A 22,705-nucleotide genomic window follows, 5' to 3' on the forward strand; every position below is an offset into this window, starting at 1 on the left:
ATGTCTGCTTTTGATATCAGTTTTTATAGCAAGCATTTATTTATTTGCTTTGTTTCTTTATTTTTCTAAAACTTTTGGAATTCTTTTGGCTTATTTCAGTTTATAATTTATAACAAATAGTCGTAGTGAACAGAACTAATTCGAATAAATTAATTAGATAAGTGAAAGTGATAAGTGAATTATATTATAAGTTAGTGTAGTGTAAAATATTTAAATAAATGAAAAACGTAAGAGATCGTACGATAAATTCACCCCACGAATAGAAATCATATAAATAAATAAGAAAAATATTACATTAAGTATAGTAGAATAAAGAAGGTTAAGTGCTAATAACACTTAGCGGTTGAAACACACACACATACACATACACATACACACACAAATTGACGGTTCAACCTATTTAGGTCTTTATCAAAATATTGTTTTATTTTAAACTAATTTTCTATCAAAAGAGACCTAAAATCAACAAAATTTATTAAGAGAAAGTTTATTTTTTATTGATATAATGTAATGTTTTGTATTTGAATATGTATTTGAATCACAATCACCTACTTCGTTTTATAGACATGGTCGATAATGAAATAATAGTTGGATTAAACCCATTGGAAAAGGAGGAAAATATAATAAAAATGCAAGGAAAACAACTTATAGGCGAACTGAGGTTGGGATGAGTCAGGATTTACAACTTTTGTATCAATGACTTTTTTCACATAACCTCAAAATTTAAGAATTTATGTGAAAAATTCAAATAACTAAGTCATTGGTTTCTTTTTGTTATCTTCCAAACACACTATAATTTATTTGATTTGAAATATTTGTTTTGAATTAAATTCGAAACCCTAATTCTCAATCGAAAATTCTTCCATTATAATATTAGCTTTTCTAAAAAGTTTTTTTGTTTGTCGATAAATACTTTCTGATGTAAAAAAATATTACCATCACCATGGTAAATTTCCTCAGAAAACACAAGAAAAATGAAAAAAAAACTCGCATTCAAAAAATTTTTTCAACCTTTATGTACGATTTTTAGTTATTCGTTAAAATTTTAGAACTCTATTAATTTTTTTATGTCAATATAATACTAAATCTCACGTTTTCCGTGTAATTAGATTGTGAAATTTCAATAAATAACCAAAAATTATACAAATGCTTGAAATGATTTTTTGGTATGCGAGTTTTTTTCCTATGTTTTTGCCTTTTATGAGAACATTCACCAAAGTGATGTCTACACAATCAGAAATTTTAACAACAAAAAAACTAACCGATTTTTTAAAAAAGCTGATATTTTGACTTGAGATTTTTCTATTGGAAATTGTGTGCTTTTTCGATATCAATTCATCAAATAAAGTAGGAAATGAGTATTTCAAATTGTGTGTAGGATATAAAAAGGAAATTTTTCATAAAATTTAGTGAAAAAAATATGTTTTTTTGTAAAAGGATTTGTAGTTTTGCCGGAAATGGAGATACCGTTTTTGTCCTTATAAACCTTCCTATTTCCAACCGCAGATCACCTGTAAATTATTTTTCCTTCTTTATTTCTTTATTTTCTCTTCCTTTTCCAATGAATTTCATCCTTCTATTATTTTTCACTTTTTATCATTTTTAAAGGCTTCTATCTATCAAAGCATATACGTTAAACACAAAATATAAGTTCTTATTTCGGACAGAACTGGTTTAATAATAGAATCCCAACGTTTAGACTTTTGAATAGAATTTCGCATAATTTTTAAGACCAGGTAAAAAGTGAAATACCTTGAATCTCGATAATATCAAATCAACATAACTTATTCGTTATGTTTATAGTGAAAACCTCAAGTGATATAAAATGTAAATTTCGAAACATTCCACTACCAAGACACCAAACGTTTCAGTATCACTATATTTTATCGATACATTAAGATATGCTTTTACCAAATCAGCAAACTGAGTGAATATTGTTTTTAAAAAAGTGGTAGGTAGAGTTAAGTAATTCCAAACAACCCTTTTCACAGCGGCGCATCATCATCAATTACTTATTTATTATTATGAACTCTAACCTCATTAAGTTATATTTACTATAAATTGTCTGTGTTTAGTATGTCTGTCAGTTTTATAGATTCAAATGCAACCCCATTAAGGTATCGTTTCCAATTATATATTATTTAATGTGTAATAATTTTATAATTATTATTGTATAAGATAAGAACTAATATATAAAGAAGCCTGTAAAACTAATACTGGGTTTATTCAATTTGATATTCGTCTAGTACGCCAGTCAGATTAATGTAATCAACTGTAACTTTAAATTATCAAATCCTCAGTTTGCTAAATAAATTGTTTTTAAAAAGCAAGTTGGTGAATTGAGTTATTTAATTGTAGCACTTATATAATCATGGATCATGTCGTCAAGACTTGATAAAATACGAGGTCAGAAAATGCCATATGGGAAAATGTTTCATTATAAAAAAAAATTCCTTCATTTTAATTGGAATTTTTACGTACTTAAACACCTCAAATACTTTTCAAACTTACAAGAATTATACAAAATAGATGTATCGTTTGTTTCTGATAATCGTGTTCAGAAAAAGCTCAAATCAGATAAATTAATATCTTTTGCACAAATACATACTTTTGAAACTTGATATCAAGCTCTCTACATTTAACGATACCTAAATATATTGGGGATTTATTTTGTTTGTATACATTTTCCATGGAATCTAATTTTTCCTGTCAATCCTAATATTCTCATATCATTATTATTAAATTTAAATTCAGTTTTTTATAATTAATTTGCCAGGCGTAAATAACGAAACAGACTGATTATTCTTCTATAGACTACAATTAAGTGGTATATAATTCCTTACTAATATTTTAGTTTAGATAGGAGATTAGTTCATTGAACAGTAATTATATTTATTCTATGAGTAGAATTATTTTGTTCATTAATACTGAATCATAAACAATTTAACAATGTACAAAGTACAGTTTGGCAAAAACAGGAGTGAATGTCGAGAAACGTACGAGAGGCTCGTAAATATTCAAAGTACTAAATTTTGTAGCCCAGAATAAAATATATATTAAGTAATATTCTTTGATTATTCAGGAGACGTTGTTTTTTGGTATTCTTCTTTTTTGTTTGGAGTAGAAAATGATGAGGATTCCCCATTTTCTATTTGCCTAATCTAATTTCAATATTTGAAATCGTTTGCACCTGTAGCAATAACAATACGTTCTTTAACTTTTTGAATTACCTTTATAGGTTTATTTTCTGATACTTCCCGACACATAAAATAAATTATATTTGGCCAAAATTTCTCGATTTTGTCCAGTCAAAACTTTTCTTTCCACTTTTGATTTGTTTAGGTACCCACGCAGTGCTCTTCACTATCTAACAGACACAATAGAATTGACAATAGTAGTCAAGTATACCCGATTGAGGTACCGTACTAATCCCTACTACCATCATCTAGTAACGCGCATTGACGGACGTGGCTATTTCACATTCATATTTGCCATAGTGTAATTTATTTTAAGTAACTGACCTGAAAGAACTAAATGTTATTTATAAAGAGTTACTAAGGTCTCGAGGGTCCTTACTTTTGGGCTAAAGCTATCTAGAAATGCTTGAAGATATAAGTGGGTAAATGGACAATGATTCTACACTCACAAACATCCGTTATTTATTATTATTTATTTTATCAAGAACCACCCACCCCTCCCAACCTAAGAATTGCAATTGAAGAAGATGTTGAAACTTTTTGCGGACAGTTTAACATGCTTCCTACCTCTCCGTTAAAAACTTTGCCGTAAAGATGGGCAACAATTTGAACTCTTTTACAGTAACCCTTTTTCGAATCCCTTTTGTAATTACTCATTTCGATAATGCATTTTTTGTGTTATTGCAAATTTGTTACCTAATTAAGCCGATCTCTGGTGTGAATGATAGACCTTTGCTGTCCCTCAATGATAAAATTAGTGCCTTTCTAATTAGATCAAGGTTATTTTGATATTTTTTGATTGAAACTTCATCATAATTGAAATTTTAGTTATAGTTCTCTATCATTCTTTTGATAATTTTTCTAGTGAGGAATGATGAAAAGGTTGAAGAAAGGGAACAAATAAATGATTATAGTTATAGTAATAAAAATATAGTTATAGTTCTTCCAATAACAAATGCAGAAGACAGTTATGCGAGGAACAATCGTCAGTCCACGTGGACTCATCATCTCCACTGTTTACCAATGATAACATCGTATCGTAAACATAAATGGAAATATTCCTGCGAGAAAGTCTGCCATAAGCAGTGGCGTGGCTAAGTGAGATTAATTTAATTAATAAATTTCTTTAAATACATAGAAATATGGCGTTCTTTAGACCATGAAGACAATGACTTGCACAGAGTAATGAGAATAAAGACAGACAATTTAATAATAAAGATTTAGATGTACAAATACAGCAAGTTATTTTAAATATATTCGAATGTTTCAAAAAGAAAATAATCAGCACTCTGATTATGCAATCAAAATACGAATTACTGAATTAACTGGAGTGAATAAATTTCCCATTTGTGAATAAATGGATGGCAATAACCTAATAGTCAAGGATAGTTCGATGGCAATAAGATTATTTGCGTCAAATAAAAGACTACCGAAGCTCTAATAAACGAATGGGGTACAAAAAGGGCTCAGGTAACGTCTGGTACCCTGTTTAAACCAAACTCCTTTACAGACAGGTATATTTTACTCGTCTATTTCCTTTTATAATTTAATATTCAAGCAAGTTTACATGTTATAATAATGATTTTTTTCCAAGTTCCAAGTAGGACTACATTGTCTGCATCTGTCTAAATAACGGCATAAAATGCCGTCCAATTTATAATGATTCGATTGCCTTTAAGCGAATATATATTTTTGAAAGTGTTTATAAAAATAATAAATTTATAAAATAAGGTATCCACGCCTATGATAGATCAAACAAAATTGTCGACGAGGGTTTTTATAATCTGTAATTGATATTGGAAGAACTATACTGTTTCCTTTACGAAATTCAAACAAGACTTACCTCACTTAAGTTATCCTTGTACCTATTTATTCATCCGACGTAGGTGTGAAACACAATACACATTTAAGTAAACCAGTTATTATTCATGTAAATAAAAACCAACATTCTTTTGAAAAAGTCTCTTGACAAAACCAGAGAAAAAGCAATATTTGTTGCATTAAACATAGTCCAGTTAACAAACATTTTTTATGGATTCAGTAAAAGTAAATTGATCATATATTTAGAAGAAAAGATTAGGAGAATAAAATGATAACAGAGTGATATATTAAACTAAAAAACTGAAAGTGAGCACACAATTTTCATTCAATTATAATTATTGGTAAATATATTTAATACTTAATTACAATTCCAAAACGAAACGATAATTTCGTCACACATCAAAGAAATTCAAACAAACGCAGTCTGCAGGAAAGTTAATGTGACTATCTTTTGGTATCCGAAGAGGATACTCCTCATTGATTTCACGCAGCCTACGACAACAATAAACGGACCGAAATTGTGAAACATCGATCTCTGAATAAGGAAACAAAAGAAATTTAGGTGTCCAGACTTAGCCTCCTGCGATTATCACCTCTTCCACAAGAAGAATTAACACTTAGGTGACAAATGAGGATGAAGTTTGAGCAGATGTAACACGCCTCCTCAACTGATCGGTGGGAGCCTTCTCGACCTAGTAATATGATCTTGGTCTCCCTGATAAACAGTTAATCTGATGTTCGTTTCTGACGCCTATAGATTTTCTGGCATTGTCCTGGTTTATGTGACGATATGGAATGAAATTTGACCTTGACTATTTACTGAGAGAAACACCAGGATGTCATGCTGCCTCTAATAAAAACTGATGCTACTATAACCAACAGAATCTCATATTATAGCGCACCTAATATAATGTTCATGATAACTTCTGAATCTCGTATTTCTCCAAATCACATTGTTGTTTTTATTCAACTTTCTCCAAGCATCTCCTTATACCAAGCCGAATTCGTCACTAAATTTAACTCGATTCCATTGCTGTATCCACTGATTTTAATCTATATACCAAAGCAGATCACAATTTTGTTTTTGATGATTATCACACTTCGCAATTCACCTCATGGCGGACATGTTTACGTGGCTGTAGCACAACGCCGACTGTCACCTGAATGTCAACAATGGTAAAGTGTGTAGTGCGAGAGTTTCGCAATCGCCTACAGTGCATGCCCGCTTTCTTCTGCCCGCGTAACGTCTGCACGGAGCGATCGGAAGTTAGAAAAAAACGACCCTCGTATCATCTTGTTACAAAAAAATCAGACTTACCTCAAACAATTTCGAGGGAACAACTGGAGACTTCTAGGTATTTTGGTATCTTATAAACTATTCAGTACCTCCCTTCGGTAAAGGGAGGTACTGATACCCCTTACCGCAATACAGGCTCCACTTGCTCGCGCACTTGTAAGCGCTCTCCTGTCCTTTTCTATTTCCATAGGGAGTTTAATGTGTAGAAAAGATGCATGACTGGATTGTAAATGAGACGCTATTATTTGAAATACTGTCACACATCTCAAGAAAGTTGAATCTTGTATACTAGACGATTTACTAGTGATATTTTTCTCGAAATTAATTATTCTTCATGACAAAGTATCAAATTTATATTAGTGTATCGAACATTTCACTTTCGCTATACATTCATTATCTGAAGTCTCTATTTTTATCGTACCACCCTTTTGTAAGTTTTACCATCGGAGAAAATTCTTAAACAAAAAGCATCGTTCTAAAAAATACCTCGGGCAATATTATGTCGTTCGCTAACACAAATATTAGCTTTGTGCGGGGTTAAAGAAGCGCACCGAGGAAATAATTCACCCAATTTCTCTTCTGAAACTCTCTCATTTTCGTTTCAATTAGCCTGTACAAATACGGCTACACTGGACTACAAGGAAAATAATGGAAATTCCTGGAGGAACTGCTAGCTATATACACTCGTTTGGGCGGTAATTCAAATACTATTTAATGGCTTAAAGGAAGATTGGAATTTTTGTAAAAAATAAATGACTACACATAATATTGGCAGTTAAAATAATTTTGTTTATGTGGTCTAAGGTTTCAAAGTCACTTTGAATATATATGATAACGAGCAAAAATGCCTATAAATTAATTTTTTGGATAAATCTCTGGAGATTTATCTTTATATAGATAAAAATGGTTACAACACATAATTTGCAATCACTCGAAAACGTCTATTGGTGTCGATTTATATCGATTGTCAATCGATGTTGATTGATGTAGTATGACGTCAATTTATATGTATTGTTGTGGATGATGTCGAATGATGTCCAATAAGTCGATTTATTCCGATTATAAATTGATGTTGATCTCTATTGACGTCGACGGATGGTGAGTAACGTCAAATGATGTCTATCGTTGTCTAATGTTCTCTATTATCCATTGAAATTGATAGTCAATTGATGATGATTGATGTCTTCTTATCTTTATTGATGCCTATGGATGTTGAGTTTGACGGTTCAATGTTGAGTAATGTCAACTGATATCTATTGTTGTCGATTGACATCGATTGTTGTCTTTTGTTGTCGATTGATGTCATTTAAAATCGATTGATTCAAATTGTCAAACGACGTCGATTGAAGTTAATTGATGTCTAATGTTCTTTATAGATGTCCATTACAGTTGATAGTCAATTGATGATGATTGATGTCTTTTAATGTCTATTAACGTTGAGTAATGTCTATTTATATTCATAGAATTCGATTGATGTTGATTAATGTTATTCGACCCCTATCAACGTCGACGTTGTTTGAGTGACGTCATTTGTTGTCAAATTTTGTTTTACTGCGTGAGTACTTTTAACCATAGAGAATGTACAGCGCCGGATTAAGCTAGTGGCTTGGGGGGCTATAGCCCCGGGCCCCAGGTCCAATAGGGCCCCATCATTTGGAAATCATTCTGTATTTTTTGATGTGTTGATACCACAAAGCTAACGTATTGATATTATTTTGTGAATTTTTCCGGGTTTTCGAATTCCTTGAGGGCCCCCGTCATTATTTTAGCCCCGGGCCTTATAAATCTTAATCCGGCCCTGAGAATGTAGACCTTAAAGTAGAACTTTTCCAAAATTTAGATTTTTCTGAAAAATAAGCGAACACTACGTTTTCCGTTGGGTTTTTCGCCTTTTTCTGATGACACTACTTCATAAAGAGCTCGTAGTGTTTTTTGTACCTTGCACGAGATTTATCCGGCAACGAATTAAGAACGGACGCATAGCTTTCTTGATGATGTTTTCTTTTTCATCATCATTCATTGTTATTCATTAATTTAGGCAAAACTTCGGATAAAACAGATAATTTCAGGAAATTAAAAATTTAAGGTTATGCAAAATCATCGAAGTGAAACTGTCAACTGTCAACATTGAAGTGGCTAGAGTCACTTTTAAGGAAGTTAAAGTTGTCTACTCCAGAGCGCCCCGAAAGTGTTTTGCAGTACGGAACTGTCACTTTCACTACATGGAACTATCAAAATGCAACTTTCGATATGTAAATGAATACGGACAACTTTCAGATGGCGTCATCTAAAAATGTCATTTACTACCTTGTCTAAACGTCAAACTATGAAAAATTTCTACGAAGCTAATGATTACGTCTCGCCATAGACACTACGAGCACCAGATCTCAATCCCATCGAATATGTAGAATATATTGGTGAAAAGACTATGTAACTTGCATCCTACATGGACTTCATTGATTTGCAGTGCCATAATGAAGCTCGTATTGACCTGACCTGTATTAACATTTTCAATTATCCCCCTCGTATAACCAAAAAGCATATATTTGATTTGTTGCAGATGAAGTTATTGTAAATACATGGAACCTAATAATCCTATTTTTAACAAAAAATTGATATTTCACGTATCCCATATTACGAAAGCGATGTGTTCAACAGGCTACTGTAAATTACCGGACAGTTTGTAGTAGTTAGACTAATAGTAGTGGTTAGTGGGTTCAATAACGATGCGCGATCCTTGAAAATAATTGGAAACAATTATCACAGCTAGAAGCTCGTTTCTTTGATACACGATCATACACTAAACTTACCGAGAGAACGGAGATCTCGAGAGCTTCCGTTTGACAACGTTTTGATTTATAACTTCTCTTACTTTTTTTCGAACAGCTCCGTACATAATTTCAGTTTATTATTCAATAAAATGACGGCGGGTGGTAAGAATTCCAGTTGTGGGGTTAATGAAGTCTGTTATTTATAACTCTAATGATTGTCATAATTATTAAGTGCATACTGTATTGAAAAAAAGCATATAGAAACTCGAAAACTTATAGTTATCTAAGATTTAAAACAGGGCCGGAATCTGACGGATAATAGGTCATCCACTGGGTAACTTTTATATGGAATATGTTCAGAGATGTCCCCTGAATTTAACTCCAAAATGGCACCATGGGGGGCGCCCGTAACAGCCGCTGTATTGAAAAACACGTTTTATACAATATTTCGCGAACCGCATATTTTATGACAAAAATAATGGAGATCATTTTTGTAGATAATAATATTTGCCATCTTTTTTATTTGAAACTTTTTTTTGTATAACGCATACGTTTCTAATTATAGCGCTGCAAAATTTTTACAATATGGTTTTTGCTAAATATATAGTTAATGGTTCATTATAAATTAAAAATGGTGGTGGCAAAGTGTTCGAATATCGATACAGTTGTGTAGCGAATCAATAAAAATTACAAATAGTATGGAAAACAACTAATAATTTATCGATCTTTATTGTTACTTGCAATAAAACGGCATAGAAGATTGACTATGTAGCAAAAAACAACACGCTACACCATAAAAATTGTTATTATTCTTATTATTAATAATAATAATAATAATAATAATAATGAAAGTTATGAGGGTACGAAACATTAGGATTTATACATAAATGCTGTTGGAATGCTAAGAGAGGGGAATTCCGAACGACCCGAAATACACTCGACATTTACAGCGTTATTACAGCTCCTAAACTATATATGCTACAAAAAAAAGTTTTCAATAAAACTTACAGGAAATTTCATGTTCTACAAATTCAGTACACACCATTTTTATTTATCATGAACCGTTAACTATATGTTTAGCAAAAACCAAATTGTAAAAAGTTTGGTGCGCTATAATTAAAAAGTTAAGCGTTATACAAAAAAGTTACCGATACGCGGTTCGCGAGTTAAACTATAAAATGTGTTTTTCGAGATGGCGGCTGACGCAGGCGCCCGCCATGACGCTCGCACTCCTGAACATATTAAAACAAAATTCGTTCTCTAGAACTTTGCACTATGAAACTACTTTTTTTGCTCTGGCGCTTGGCCTATAAAGGATTTTATTTTAGCATTCCAAAAATGTTTCAAAAATTATTGACAGAGATAAAGAGAAAAGAAAACTTACTTGTCAAAAAATTATTTATAATTTGTAGACAAGAGCTAGTTAATTCCTAACAAACACAAATAACTAAATGGATACACAAATAAAATAATCATACTTACATACTTATTCACGAATATCAAAGAAAAAACACCTAACCTCCAGCACTCCAATGTGATTTATAAAATAAATTATTTAGACTGCAATAAGAGTTACATTGGTGTGAAGAAACAGTACTCGAAATGCAGAATATACCAGCATGGATATGATCAAGATCTTAATAAGAACAAAAAAGATAAAACGGTTCTGGTCCAAACATAATCTCACCGATGTTCACAACTTTAATTTTGATGATTTGAAAATTCTGGATGAGGAGGATAAATATGCAAACATAAAACTGAATGATAAAGTTGATAACAGTATGAATGTGGTATAAAAAACCTCTTGGAAAGTTGAAGTCCTCAACCCACAACACCATTTGAAGTTACTCTTGAATGTACCTCGTAGATTCTTTTATTAGTTTTGCTACCCTAATTTATAATTATCTTTGAAAGGAAGATTTTATTCTATCACTAGTTTTGCCAGCCTCTCTTATGACATTCTCTGCACGAGCATATATTATACAGGGTGTCCCACGACGAGTTAAAATTATCTGTATATTATGGCATAATAGTTACATTACAATCATGAAAATTTCTACATTTGGGTTTTCCAATACGATCTTTTTAACAAAAATATTTTCAAATATGACCGACTTTCGGCCCTGTGACTTTGATATTTTAAATGGAACACCGTATATATTAATACATTTTTTAAATCTACGTAAAATTTTAGTATACTTTTGTTAAAAAAATTGTTGTCGAAAAATGGATACTTTTTGATTAATTTATTATTAATAATAATATTATTAATTTTTTTATAAAAAAATTTGACCGTTGCAGACCCTTATAAATTATTTTTTTACGATAATACCCTTAAAGATATGAAAATAGTTTCTGCTCGGTTGATATTAACAATATCAAACGTATTTTAATCTATGTTGCAAAATTATTCATTTTATACAGGGTGTAAATAAAATGTGTTCAAAGTTTAACTTCATAAATATCAATTTTTTTTATTTTTTTAAAAAGAACCACTAGGTTATTTTCATTTTGATGCATTCAGGGGTAAAAAATAAGGCAAATTCATTCATACTTTCCTATTACTAAACCTTACCGTTATCCAGATATTGAATGTTTTCGTTTTCAATCCTTCTGCTTGACTCTATTTTGCTCTAAAATGACGAAAAAGTATTTTTGAGTTATTAATATCACTGTGTTTTGTCTATCTATAGTTTTTTTATTGTTACGGCCTTCATCAGAGAAAATAAATAACGCCTCTGGTCAAAAACAATGATGTTTGGAACGCTTTGTTAATATTCGAAGAAGTAATCTAAAATTATTTGTTTATTTCTGTCACATCTCAACGAGGAAAAAAAAGAAATTCCCGTAAAGAAGTGTGATAACTTGAATGTCTATTGAAAATAGTATATAATTGAATGAAATGCGCAATTTTCGTTACACATTACTATAATAACTCTAACAAAACATTCAATTTCTTATTTTTACTTTTTGCTTCAACACGTACAATGACCATATAGCGATGAATAAAAGTTAACAAGCAAAAAAATAAAAGTAAATTCATGTTATTTCGCTATAGTTCTCCAAACCAATAACTCCATATAAAGAATAACAAACTACCACTATGTAAGACGGGAATATAATGTGAAGTTTCTTCATATAATCGTCCAAGATGTTTTTCTAAAAGGAGACCCATTATTGTAATAGTTTAAATGTGACAAGCGCGCCCAACGAAAATGGCGTCATTTCTGTTTATCTGATGGTCACGAAGAAATCTGTTTTTGGAATCGGAACCATAGACGTAGAGTGCAAATAAGAAAAAAGAAGAAGAAACAATGACTTTGAAATCTAAGTTTTGTGGTTTACGAGGGAGGTTTGACTTAAGAATGATTTTGTAATGGAAACTTCTACATAAAAATGTTTTCAACTTCTGTTCGGAATACTTTGACATAAATCTGAATGTGAAAAAAAATCTGTTGGCAATATAGGTACAGTTGTTTTCTAAATTCATCATAAATATGTCCTCATCGAACTCTCACATCCCGTTTTATTAGTAGGGCTTAGCTTGTTATTAAGCTTTGAATGATCAATTGAATAATTTTCTTCCATTCCGAGAAAATATGCTCTACGTTTTGTAGGCTCTTTAGGGCAGATATATAATGCCAAACTAATCTTCCTTGGAGATCCAAAAGGTGCTGTTCTAGAGCAGAAGTACATTTGCATAATACATAACAACCCTCGTCATGTATTGAAATAAATATATTTCCTATGAATAACATCAACGACATTATGTGATTTTGAATAATATGAACCAGATCTTTACTAGAACCGGTCTGAATACCACGAGGAACAATCTCTTAAAAGTACCAAGACTGACTAACTTATGTGCAACTGCGGCAATAACATTTTGCCCAACAGATGCGCTAGAAGTGAATATAAATCTCCCACCTCGCCGCATAGTACTGGTAAGCGTGGCAGAGGAAACATCACTTAGAATCATCAAAGAAAACCCGTTCCTAAATAATGACCAACCCTGGGACATCCCTCGGGACGTTGCATCGAAAAATTTAACTTCGATAAAAACTTAACCTCAATAATAAACTGTAAAAGCAAAGCACCATAAGAGAAATGGAATACGGACGAATCAAAAACAGCAGATGGAACTGGAATAGGCATGTACGGGACTGAAACCAAACACTCTGGAAACTTAAGCAGTTCACGAAGCATTTTTTAAGAAGAAATCTGTACAATTGCAAAATGTGTTCAGTTCAATCTAAAGAGGAGCTATCGAAGGAAGCGGGGGCAGATAAGCCCTTCATGGGACCCCAACCCTTCTGTGGTATCAGCTGCAGAACAATGGCAAAAGTACTGGAAAAGAAGGTAGATATGAGCAAAACCATTTATTAGGACAACCTATAGAAGACGAAGATCTCATATTCTATCCCACATTCTAGACTTTCTAAAAGGAGTACACATTAGATCTTTTAGGTCGCAGTGCATCCGAGACCCCAAATCTTTATATACATATACATATTAGTCTTAAAACATTCTTCACAGAATATTTTAACATTACCGTAATTGATAAATATTGACCAAGCGAACAAATCCGCAGAAAATAATAATCAACGGCAACTAAAAAAACAAATTTCACGTAAATTACCTTCAAGGATTTTATATTCATAATTTTCCATATTAAAACCTCGCTATCCAAACAATTAAATGTCTGAACATAATATTGAAATATTTTTGATGGTCTCTATTATTTTTATAGGCACAATAATATTCAGCTTATCAGTATAGAGAGCGTGATTTATCAAAATAGATTTATCCTTAATTTTATATTAATTGATAACACAGCAGACTCACTAGCAGAAAGTGTTAATAATAATTCTACATTAAGCTCAAGCTCAGCTCTTTCCATGAGTATAGTTATGAATTTGTGAATATTTTGCACTCATATTTTGACTAGCAAATGTTTCAAAATACTAGAAAAAAGCTGGGGTTTTAGGAAAAGCAAAAATGGTTGAGCTTTTTTCTATCTTTCAAACAATGAAATTTCCGAATTTTGTTTTCGTATCCTTAAATTCCTATTTTATATTTTTCCACTTCTAAATAATCACTCCCCAGGAGTGATATTTTATTAAATTATAAAAATAAGTCAAAAAATTAATTGATGCATTTGGACAGTTTATAGTTTACTAAATGGAAATGATGAAAAATATTTATCGTGTGTCGAGTTCTAAAAGAGCTTACCGCTGCACTCTAGTTGCGTTCCGCGGTCAACCAGACCTGTCAAAGGTATGAATGTGCTCTAACATTTAGAATTTTTTGAAATCTAAATTCAAAATCGTCTACAATATACAAGACTTTTCCTTTTTGACTTAACATTTCGGACACATTTAGAATAACGGACTTTGACTGCATTGTTACAATATTATTAAAACATTTCAAAGGTATATCGAATACTAAAATGTCGGGAATGAAATTTGCAAAAACATGTCTCGTCATAATATTTCAACCAATAATATTTATTTATACGATTTCTATTCGTGTGCTGAATTAATAAACAGTTTTTCTCACGTTATTAATTTATTTAAACTCTGCATAATTATAAAAAAAAATAAACCAACTAACAAAACTGCGCTACACAAACTCCTTATATATCCCAAAAGAAATTCTCAAAAGTTCAAAAAATAAAGAAACTAAACAAATAAGAAAATATACCTACCTCAAAATTATTCAAAAGAAACAATGTAAATAAATTGCCCGCTATAATAAAAACTTATATAAAAAAAACATCAAACGGATTCCGGATATTTCCAATGTACCGGCTTTATCGAATTTTAGAATTCCACTACAATCGGACAGGACCGGCTCTAAGATCCATATAGCGTACATGCCCGTAACAGTAGTTATCCCAACCTGAGAGGGGTTATTATGATTAATAAGTTGGTAATATGTGTTTTACCTAAGCTCCAGGTAAGAAAATGGTTAACCAGAATTCAATATTTAGATATCGATAATCATGGGAAGTTCTTCGAGATCCACTTACGATCCTTACAAATTTGACCGCGGGACGCAACTCGTATGCAACAGAACTAACCTCAAAAGGATCTTGCACGAGTACGCACGATTCTATATTATCTTTGTTGCTATTAATACGTCTTTTCAAAGTATTGAAACCGATATTAATTATTTTAAAAGAATAATAGTCCATTACCGGCATGGTCTAAGAACCTAAGAACCTTATTAAGTTTGTCATTGTCATTATTTAGCGTGTTAAGTATATTTTCACTATTACGTCAGATTAATTTGAACGAGTGTGATTGAACATGGACTTTAACATCTAGCTCATTCCCTTAAATTATTTCTTGGAGACGATTTTGGTAGATTAATAATAATAATGTCAATTTTAGTGTATCTCAATTTTTTTGGGTAACCCTTGATGATTTCATCTTCAAAATTGCGGTATAATTCGATTCAACCACAGTACTGTATGTAAGAAAATAACCTCACTCTTTAATACTGAATAAGTTAGAACAATCACTTAGACAAAATAATTTCGAAAGATACTACAACTATATAGACTTGTCGTATGCTAATTGGCAAGATGTGGGGACTATAGCTCAAGATGGTATTCTGAATTGGGCATTTGTGGGCCAAAATGCAAGCTCTCCATACATCTAGGAGCATCATTCATCATTTTTTAGGTAGATTTGCTAGCAGTAAACCAATGTGCTTAGGAGTGTTGGTTAGAAATATTCTCTTAGATAGCCAAGCTGCCTTGAAGGTACTGAAGGTATTGATTGTACATCCAAACTACTGTGGGAGTATAAACAAATTCTAAAAGTACTATCTAACAAAATCAAAGTAACCCCAATGTGCTGAATAGGCCACCAGGGTATACCAGGCAATGAGGAAGCAGACGACTTTGTCAAAAAACGTGCAATGACTTAATACTTAGGACCAGAGCCTTACTGTGGCCTCATGAGATGCCACATCGATAATAAACTGAAGAGATCGCTGAAGAATTAGATAGAGTCTCACTGATGATACACTCCGAGGCCTAAGACAATCCAATTCATAACCATATCAGCTAAGAGAATAACTCCTAGTGATGACTAGAAATGACATCAAACTGGTGGTTGGTCTTCTGACAGGTCACTTAAGATGATAAGCATGGCAGGAGATGATAACTACAGATTCTACTCTACAAATTTCATTACAAGGCTCAAATACCTTGAAGAGTGGATGTAATACCAAAACGATTCCCCAAAACAATCTACAATTTAGTATTGGATATTTCAATCTGAATTTATTACATTTTGAGTTTTTGATTTGGTGAAACCTAGACAATTGTATTAATTAGTGAGAAGGATTTTAGAATTGTTTATCGAACACTAATGAAACATGAGGGACTTCTCAACATGCGTGAAGTAACTGAATATATCTTTTTAACTGGCAAACTAGTCGAATTCTACGTCAAGGTTAAACCGACAGATATTTTAGACTCCAAATGTGGTGAAAAAACCTCTATAAAAGGTTTACCGTCTCTGAAAAAACAACAAAGAAGGTTAAAATACATTTTGCAGTGTCTGTATCAATTTGTTTATTGATTCGAGAACGGCCTTATCTCTCATACTTTTTCATGAAACTTCTTGGGGATTTACTACCTAATATATATCCATATCAAACCAAAAAAGTTGATATAAAAGTTTCAAAAATGACAGATTTCGCCAAACACAAAAGATCTACATGGGCCATTGATTAATAACAACCATAAAAATGAACAGAGGCAAAGATTATTTTAATTACTCAAGTTTTTCTTGTTATATGACTGGAATTTGAGTTTATATTATTGCAAAATAACTTAAAGCTGTTGAAAGGACAACGAGAACTTTCAAAATGCTGCAAAAAATACAAAACGTAAATAAAAGCATCATAAATCGTTATTTGCTTTAGTATCTTGAAATTTTTTTTTTTTTTCAGAACTTACTTTCTCCATTTTTGTTACTGTACATTAAGCTACGCCAATGCAAAAACAACTTAAAATAAAAAGCAACTTTTTTAGATAACAGTAAGGACGTTTGATTTACTATTGAAACGTCGAAGCTTTATGTGGTACTTAAGATATCTTGAGAGAAATTTTAAATCTTTATGAGAGTTGCAATTATCGCCGAGGAACATTTATTGGTTGTGGTTTTTGGAACGTGCGCGTGGGTGATCTGCCATTAAAATCAGTTAATAATTTTTAGTAGAGAGTCACGAATTTTTCGTTTCACTTATCGGAAAGATTTATTTTTACATTTAAATAAACTGTTATTTGTTGTTATCTTATCAGGAATGTTGTTTGTTGATTTGATAATTGAAACATTAGGTTAATGCTCCGAAATATATATGAAAGTAGGTAGACTTGAAAATTGGTTGGTTTTATACTTTCTACCATAAAATATGGAGGAAAGATGCAAAGAAAATACTATTTATAAAACAAAAGAGTCTTCTAAATACACTATACAATAAAGATGATGTTGCAGTACCAGCGGACCAATGATATAAACAATAGTTTAAAGTACACTACCCGTGAAAAGTTTTTACCAACCCCATAATCCTCCTCCTCCTCCTCTTTCCATTATCCTCCAAAAGATAAAGTGACATCATCCAAATTTGATTCAGCATTTGTTTCTATGCTTGCCTATCCTGTGCAATTTTTTCGGCATGATGCGGTCTCGTTTTTATTAAGGTTTTGTTTGGTCTACCCATCTAGTTGATCTACCTCTTGGCCGTTTACTTTTTACTTTCCCTTTTATGATTAATTGTTCCATTGTTCATGATCTTCTAGATTTATGTCCCAGCTACCGCAGATACATGCGATGAATAAGTTGAAGGTGAAAGAATGCAACATAACCTGTCTAACTTTTGCGACCTTTCTGAAGGTCCCTGAATAAACCTCGTCGATTCTGATTTTCGCGTTGTTTTTTTGATAGAGGTTGTGAACTAGTTGAACCAGGTATTTTGACGTTCCCATTCCCTCCATTATGGTATAGTCAACTTTATCAAACGCTTTTTGATAATCTACAAAACAGAGATACAGTGGAATATTAAACTCTCTGGCCTTTTCAATAAGTTGTCTGATATTTAATAATCATATTATAATACATTCATTAAATTTCTCAAAGAATCCTAGAAGCTGTGCAAGGAATATTTGAAATAAATGGAAAGAGAGAATGTACTAAAAGTAATGATTTGGTCTTCACAGTCTTCAGCCTGATGAGTTGTAGGACAAATTGGACAGAGAAGAAATTGGAAAGAAAGCATATACTACATACAATCGAAGTCAATAGGCATCAGAAGATATCGATCACAGTTCGTCGACCTCAATCGACGTCAATCGGTTTCAATAGATTGTTAATCGACAATATCTGACAAAAGTAGACGCCAATTCAACTGAATATACATGAATTGGTGTGATCCGACCTTAATCGACGTCAATAAACATCACAAGACATCAATCACAGTCCCTCGACCTCAATCGACGTTTTTTCAAAGCTCACTCTCTATGGGTTTCCAACTTGAGGATTTCTGAGCTTCAATATTTCCAAACTAGACATTAATTAAATGAAAGCCGTACAGATTTGGGTGTCACTTAACCTTAACTAGATGTGAATATTGCAGAACCGATATCTATTAGTGAATTACTTAATCCCGACTTTTATATATAGTTAAGCATAGGCTGTATATATGGAAATTGTTCAAAATAATTTAAATTTAGTTTAGAGGGGACGTATTTCACATATACTATTTTCAAGTCCATTGAGATTACTAGTAAGAGATTTTTGGTACAGGAATACTATTAATAAATAATGACTTTGAAGTACTTAAAACGAATTAATATATTTTAAAATTATCCAAACAACGTCCAAATCGTGTACAAATCGTATTAGTAAATTAGCCTTTCCGTTGTCAAACTAATATAAAATTCGAAATTTATAGTAAAAATTTCTAGATATATTCGAACAGCAAGAGGTTGCTCTATGTATTAGCGCGATTGTCTCCTAAGAGATTACAAAATTATTTATGCAGTCAGTGTATCTCGTCGCTTATTTTTGCTGTACTAGATCGTGGCACTGCCATGTGAATGTGTCTTTGTAATCAATTTTTATTATGCATAAACAGTATATGCTCAATTCTTATAGTTTTTTTTTGTTCTAGGAAAAAGACTGAGCTTAGGAATGACTTAGATAAAGAGCCCAAAGATTTGACAAATAGAAATATGTTTCCTAGTGCACAAATAAAAATGAGGTGAGTTGAATAACTTTATTCATAACTTTGAATAACTGTTTATTAACATAAAATATAAATAAATAAAGTGGTTTCTATAATCTGACTACTGTTATTGTTGGATGTCAAGACTATATAGAACACTCTATGCGTGTTTATGCTGTCTTAAATACCAATCCTATTGTATCAAAAAGTTATAATTAATTATATTTATTGTCGCCAGAGTCAACAAACATAAGGGTAAGTGAGTTAATGGAACTTCCAGTGTCTAAAGGACATATGGAACCGCGGACGTTAAGGACGGTCTTTGTTGTTATTTTCAGTGGGTTTGGGTTCTTTGTTGAGAAATGATGAAGAAATGATACTTACTTTGATTAACAAAAGTATTGCTGAACAATTGTCGGATTGTTGCTCAAAACTTAAAAATTCTTAAAATTACAAATTTGCCTGTCATAATTTTTGTGTCATACTATCACTGTCACTTGAACATATCTAAGAGTGCTTACCACCTGCCAACTTAACGTAATGACAAATTAATATAAAAATGGTTACCAACTTTGACTCTAAAACAAAATAATATGAGGTAAGGATAGGGACAAGGTTGGGATAGGTTGGGTCACCTGTCAATTTGATCAATTCTCGGCAGTCTTGATTCATTTTTATACCTTTTAAGACATCTTGCTAGGATTTTCTGCCCTTTTCAAGTTTAATCTATTATTCACATGGTCTTTCTCTTTGCTTTTTCACTTTAATCTCTCTTCATTTTTCTAATTATTTGTTTTCATTCCGCTATTCGCTTACAACCGAGTGAAATCTTCAAATCTTCACTATGGTGATTAATGCATTTGGGATTCTCCTTTTTTTTATATTTTTCTTACAGCCAGCCACTTCTTAGTCAACCAAAGGATACCACGCAATTCACAGGAAGACAAATGTGAAACAATTAACAACATACCAAACCGAATCCTTCTGAGAATATCCCAAATCAGGATTATCCGAATTCCAACCAATCTTATCACTAACATTCCAAAAATGGCAAATCTAACTGAGGTCTTTCTATTCTATCATTTAAATATTACTAGTCAATTGCCTTCATGTTAGTTTTTTGCTAATATTTATTTATTTCTATCATAATATTATAACTTTCGTTTTGTTTATATATCTTTTCAACATTTTTAGGTTAATGTCTCCTAGTACGTCACCCGCTACGTCACCTACAATGTCGAATTCTTCATCGCCAACGCCCCCTGCAGTTAATTATAATAAAATGACCGGAATACCATGCGTAGCTGCTGCTTCTAGATATACCGCCCCTGTACATATAGACGTTGGGGGGACTATATACACATCATCCTTGGAAACGTTAACAAAGTGAGTAATTTAGTTTTCTGTTGAGTATACGTATTAATAACTAGTTATAAGGAAGCTGATATCATTTCTATTACGATAAAGAAATTCTAAATGTAATCGTTAATGTGGATATCAAAATGAAGTTTCGGTAAACGTATGAGCGGATATTACGTATTATACTAAACGATTCAAAGGGAGCATGCGTTAATGCAACAATATGCATAAATGTATAAACTCATATAAATATTTTAATTCTCAAAAAATTGTTATTTAATTCATAAAATCAAACTAATTCAATTAAAAATACCATAGAATGTACGAGAAATAAGCAAATTAAGACCACATTATATGACGATAAGAACGTATTAATGTAGAGAAGAAGAAAATGACAGACAGAATGGCAGAGAATTTTCAACAACTATTAAATGGCGACGAAGAAGATATACAAGGAAAGCAAAGAAATAAACGATGATTGGGAAGAAACTTCAACAGAAGATGAAGTATACACAATTATAAGTGAACTTAAAAACTTTTACAAGTGTTGGAGAAATTGATATCCACGAGGCAATCTTAGAATATGGTGGAAATACATTAGTCCCAAGTGATAGTAGAAAGTTAATCAATTGTATCATCTAGAAGTAACAGTAGTTTTTGAAAGGTAACTGAAAGGGATCAAAATAAAGAATACCGAGAGCTTGAAAGCTCTCAAGGGCAGTCAATATGATAGGAGCAGTTCTATATGCATCAGAATTTTTGATAATGATGAAGAAAAATGAGAATAAACTGGAATGATGGGAAAAATGTATGGCTGTCAAAATGGTAAAAAGTATCTGGAAAACACGTTCAACTAGAGAAGAAATGATGATATAGAAAAAGCAAATGAAGAACAAAGAATAAGATAGGATCGAATGCAAGAATGCCACAAACAAAAGTTTGTGACAATATTACTGGAGGGAGGAGGAGGTGGGAAAAAGAGAAGAGAACAACAAAGGATACAGATGAGGCTTGAATGAAGGAGTCGAGAGCAATAGCAAGAAGTGCCAAAGGAAGTGAAGAAAACTGATAGAGAAAATTGAAGTCCTAGTAGATTATAGAATGGAAATTAGAAAATCCCTTCACGTATGAAAATTAAGTTAATTAAATCACACAATATCATTAAATATTTCACCAATTTTGTTCTTAAATTCTGTTATCAGCAAAAGCGAGAAATTATGCGTAATTACAAGTGAAAATTTGAGCCCATCACCACGAAGAAGAAGAAGAAGGTTGTGAACATTTGATTGGACAAGTTCATCTAAACAGATAGACAAACCAATTAATTGAATAAAATATATTTAAAAAGTCCTGTATTTATCCCAATTGTCGCTATAAGATTAATATTATAGTCTATTACACTAGACGACAAAAAAAATTTTTGAAGTAACACAAGAATATATATAGAAATACGAAAATATGAAAAAATAATTGAAACACGTAAGGTTTTGTGTTACATTTATAGAACCATATTCATTGGTAAAATATTTAATATTTATTAAAAAAATAATTTCGCGTTTTTTAAATCGTAAATATTGACAATATTTATAGTTTACATCTAATAAACATGCCTCACATCTATTAAAACCAAAAATTGAAAAAAAAAATCACTTTAAATATCAATTAGATTTACTTTTTCCTTCTATGAGGGGTTGCACTTTCACTTTTTAAAAACCAACAGTAATCACCCATCATGGCCGAATGCCTTCGTCTTTGATACCGAATTTCCATTGTTTTAATATCTTGTTGGAAACTTTCACCCTGCTCATCACTGACAGCTTCCAAATTTTCAGGAAAAAATTTCAGATGGGAATGGAGGAAATGAATTTTCAATAACATTGACCACCAAGAGATTTGCAGGCAACTAGAAGTTCATCAACTAACTGTTGGTAGTTTGGATCCATATTGTCCACAAATCCCCTCACTACACTAACAAATGCCTTCCATAATCTAAATTCCTGTCTGGTGAGCTTTTTTGC

General features: G+C 31.8%; 1 protein-coding gene across 1 annotated transcript in view; it reads left to right on the top strand.

The window, feature by feature from the left end:
* LOC130449456 (BTB/POZ domain-containing protein Tiwaz) overlaps positions 1-22,705 on the top strand; it is a 74,126-nt gene that overhangs the window by 5,694 nt on the left and 45,727 nt on the right. The window contains exons 3-4 of the mRNA XM_056787276.1: positions 19,275-19,364; positions 20,523-20,714. Coding sequence (XP_056643254.1) covers positions 19,275-19,364; positions 20,523-20,714 — 282 coding nt within the window. The remainder of the gene's footprint in view (positions 1-19,274; positions 19,365-20,522; positions 20,715-22,705) is intronic.

This window comes from Diorhabda sublineata, chromosome 10 (assembly GCF_026230105.1).
Source record: "Diorhabda sublineata isolate icDioSubl1.1 chromosome 10, icDioSubl1.1, whole genome shotgun sequence".
In the NCBI taxonomy this organism is placed as follows: domain Eukaryota; kingdom Metazoa; phylum Arthropoda; class Insecta; order Coleoptera; family Chrysomelidae; genus Diorhabda; species Diorhabda sublineata.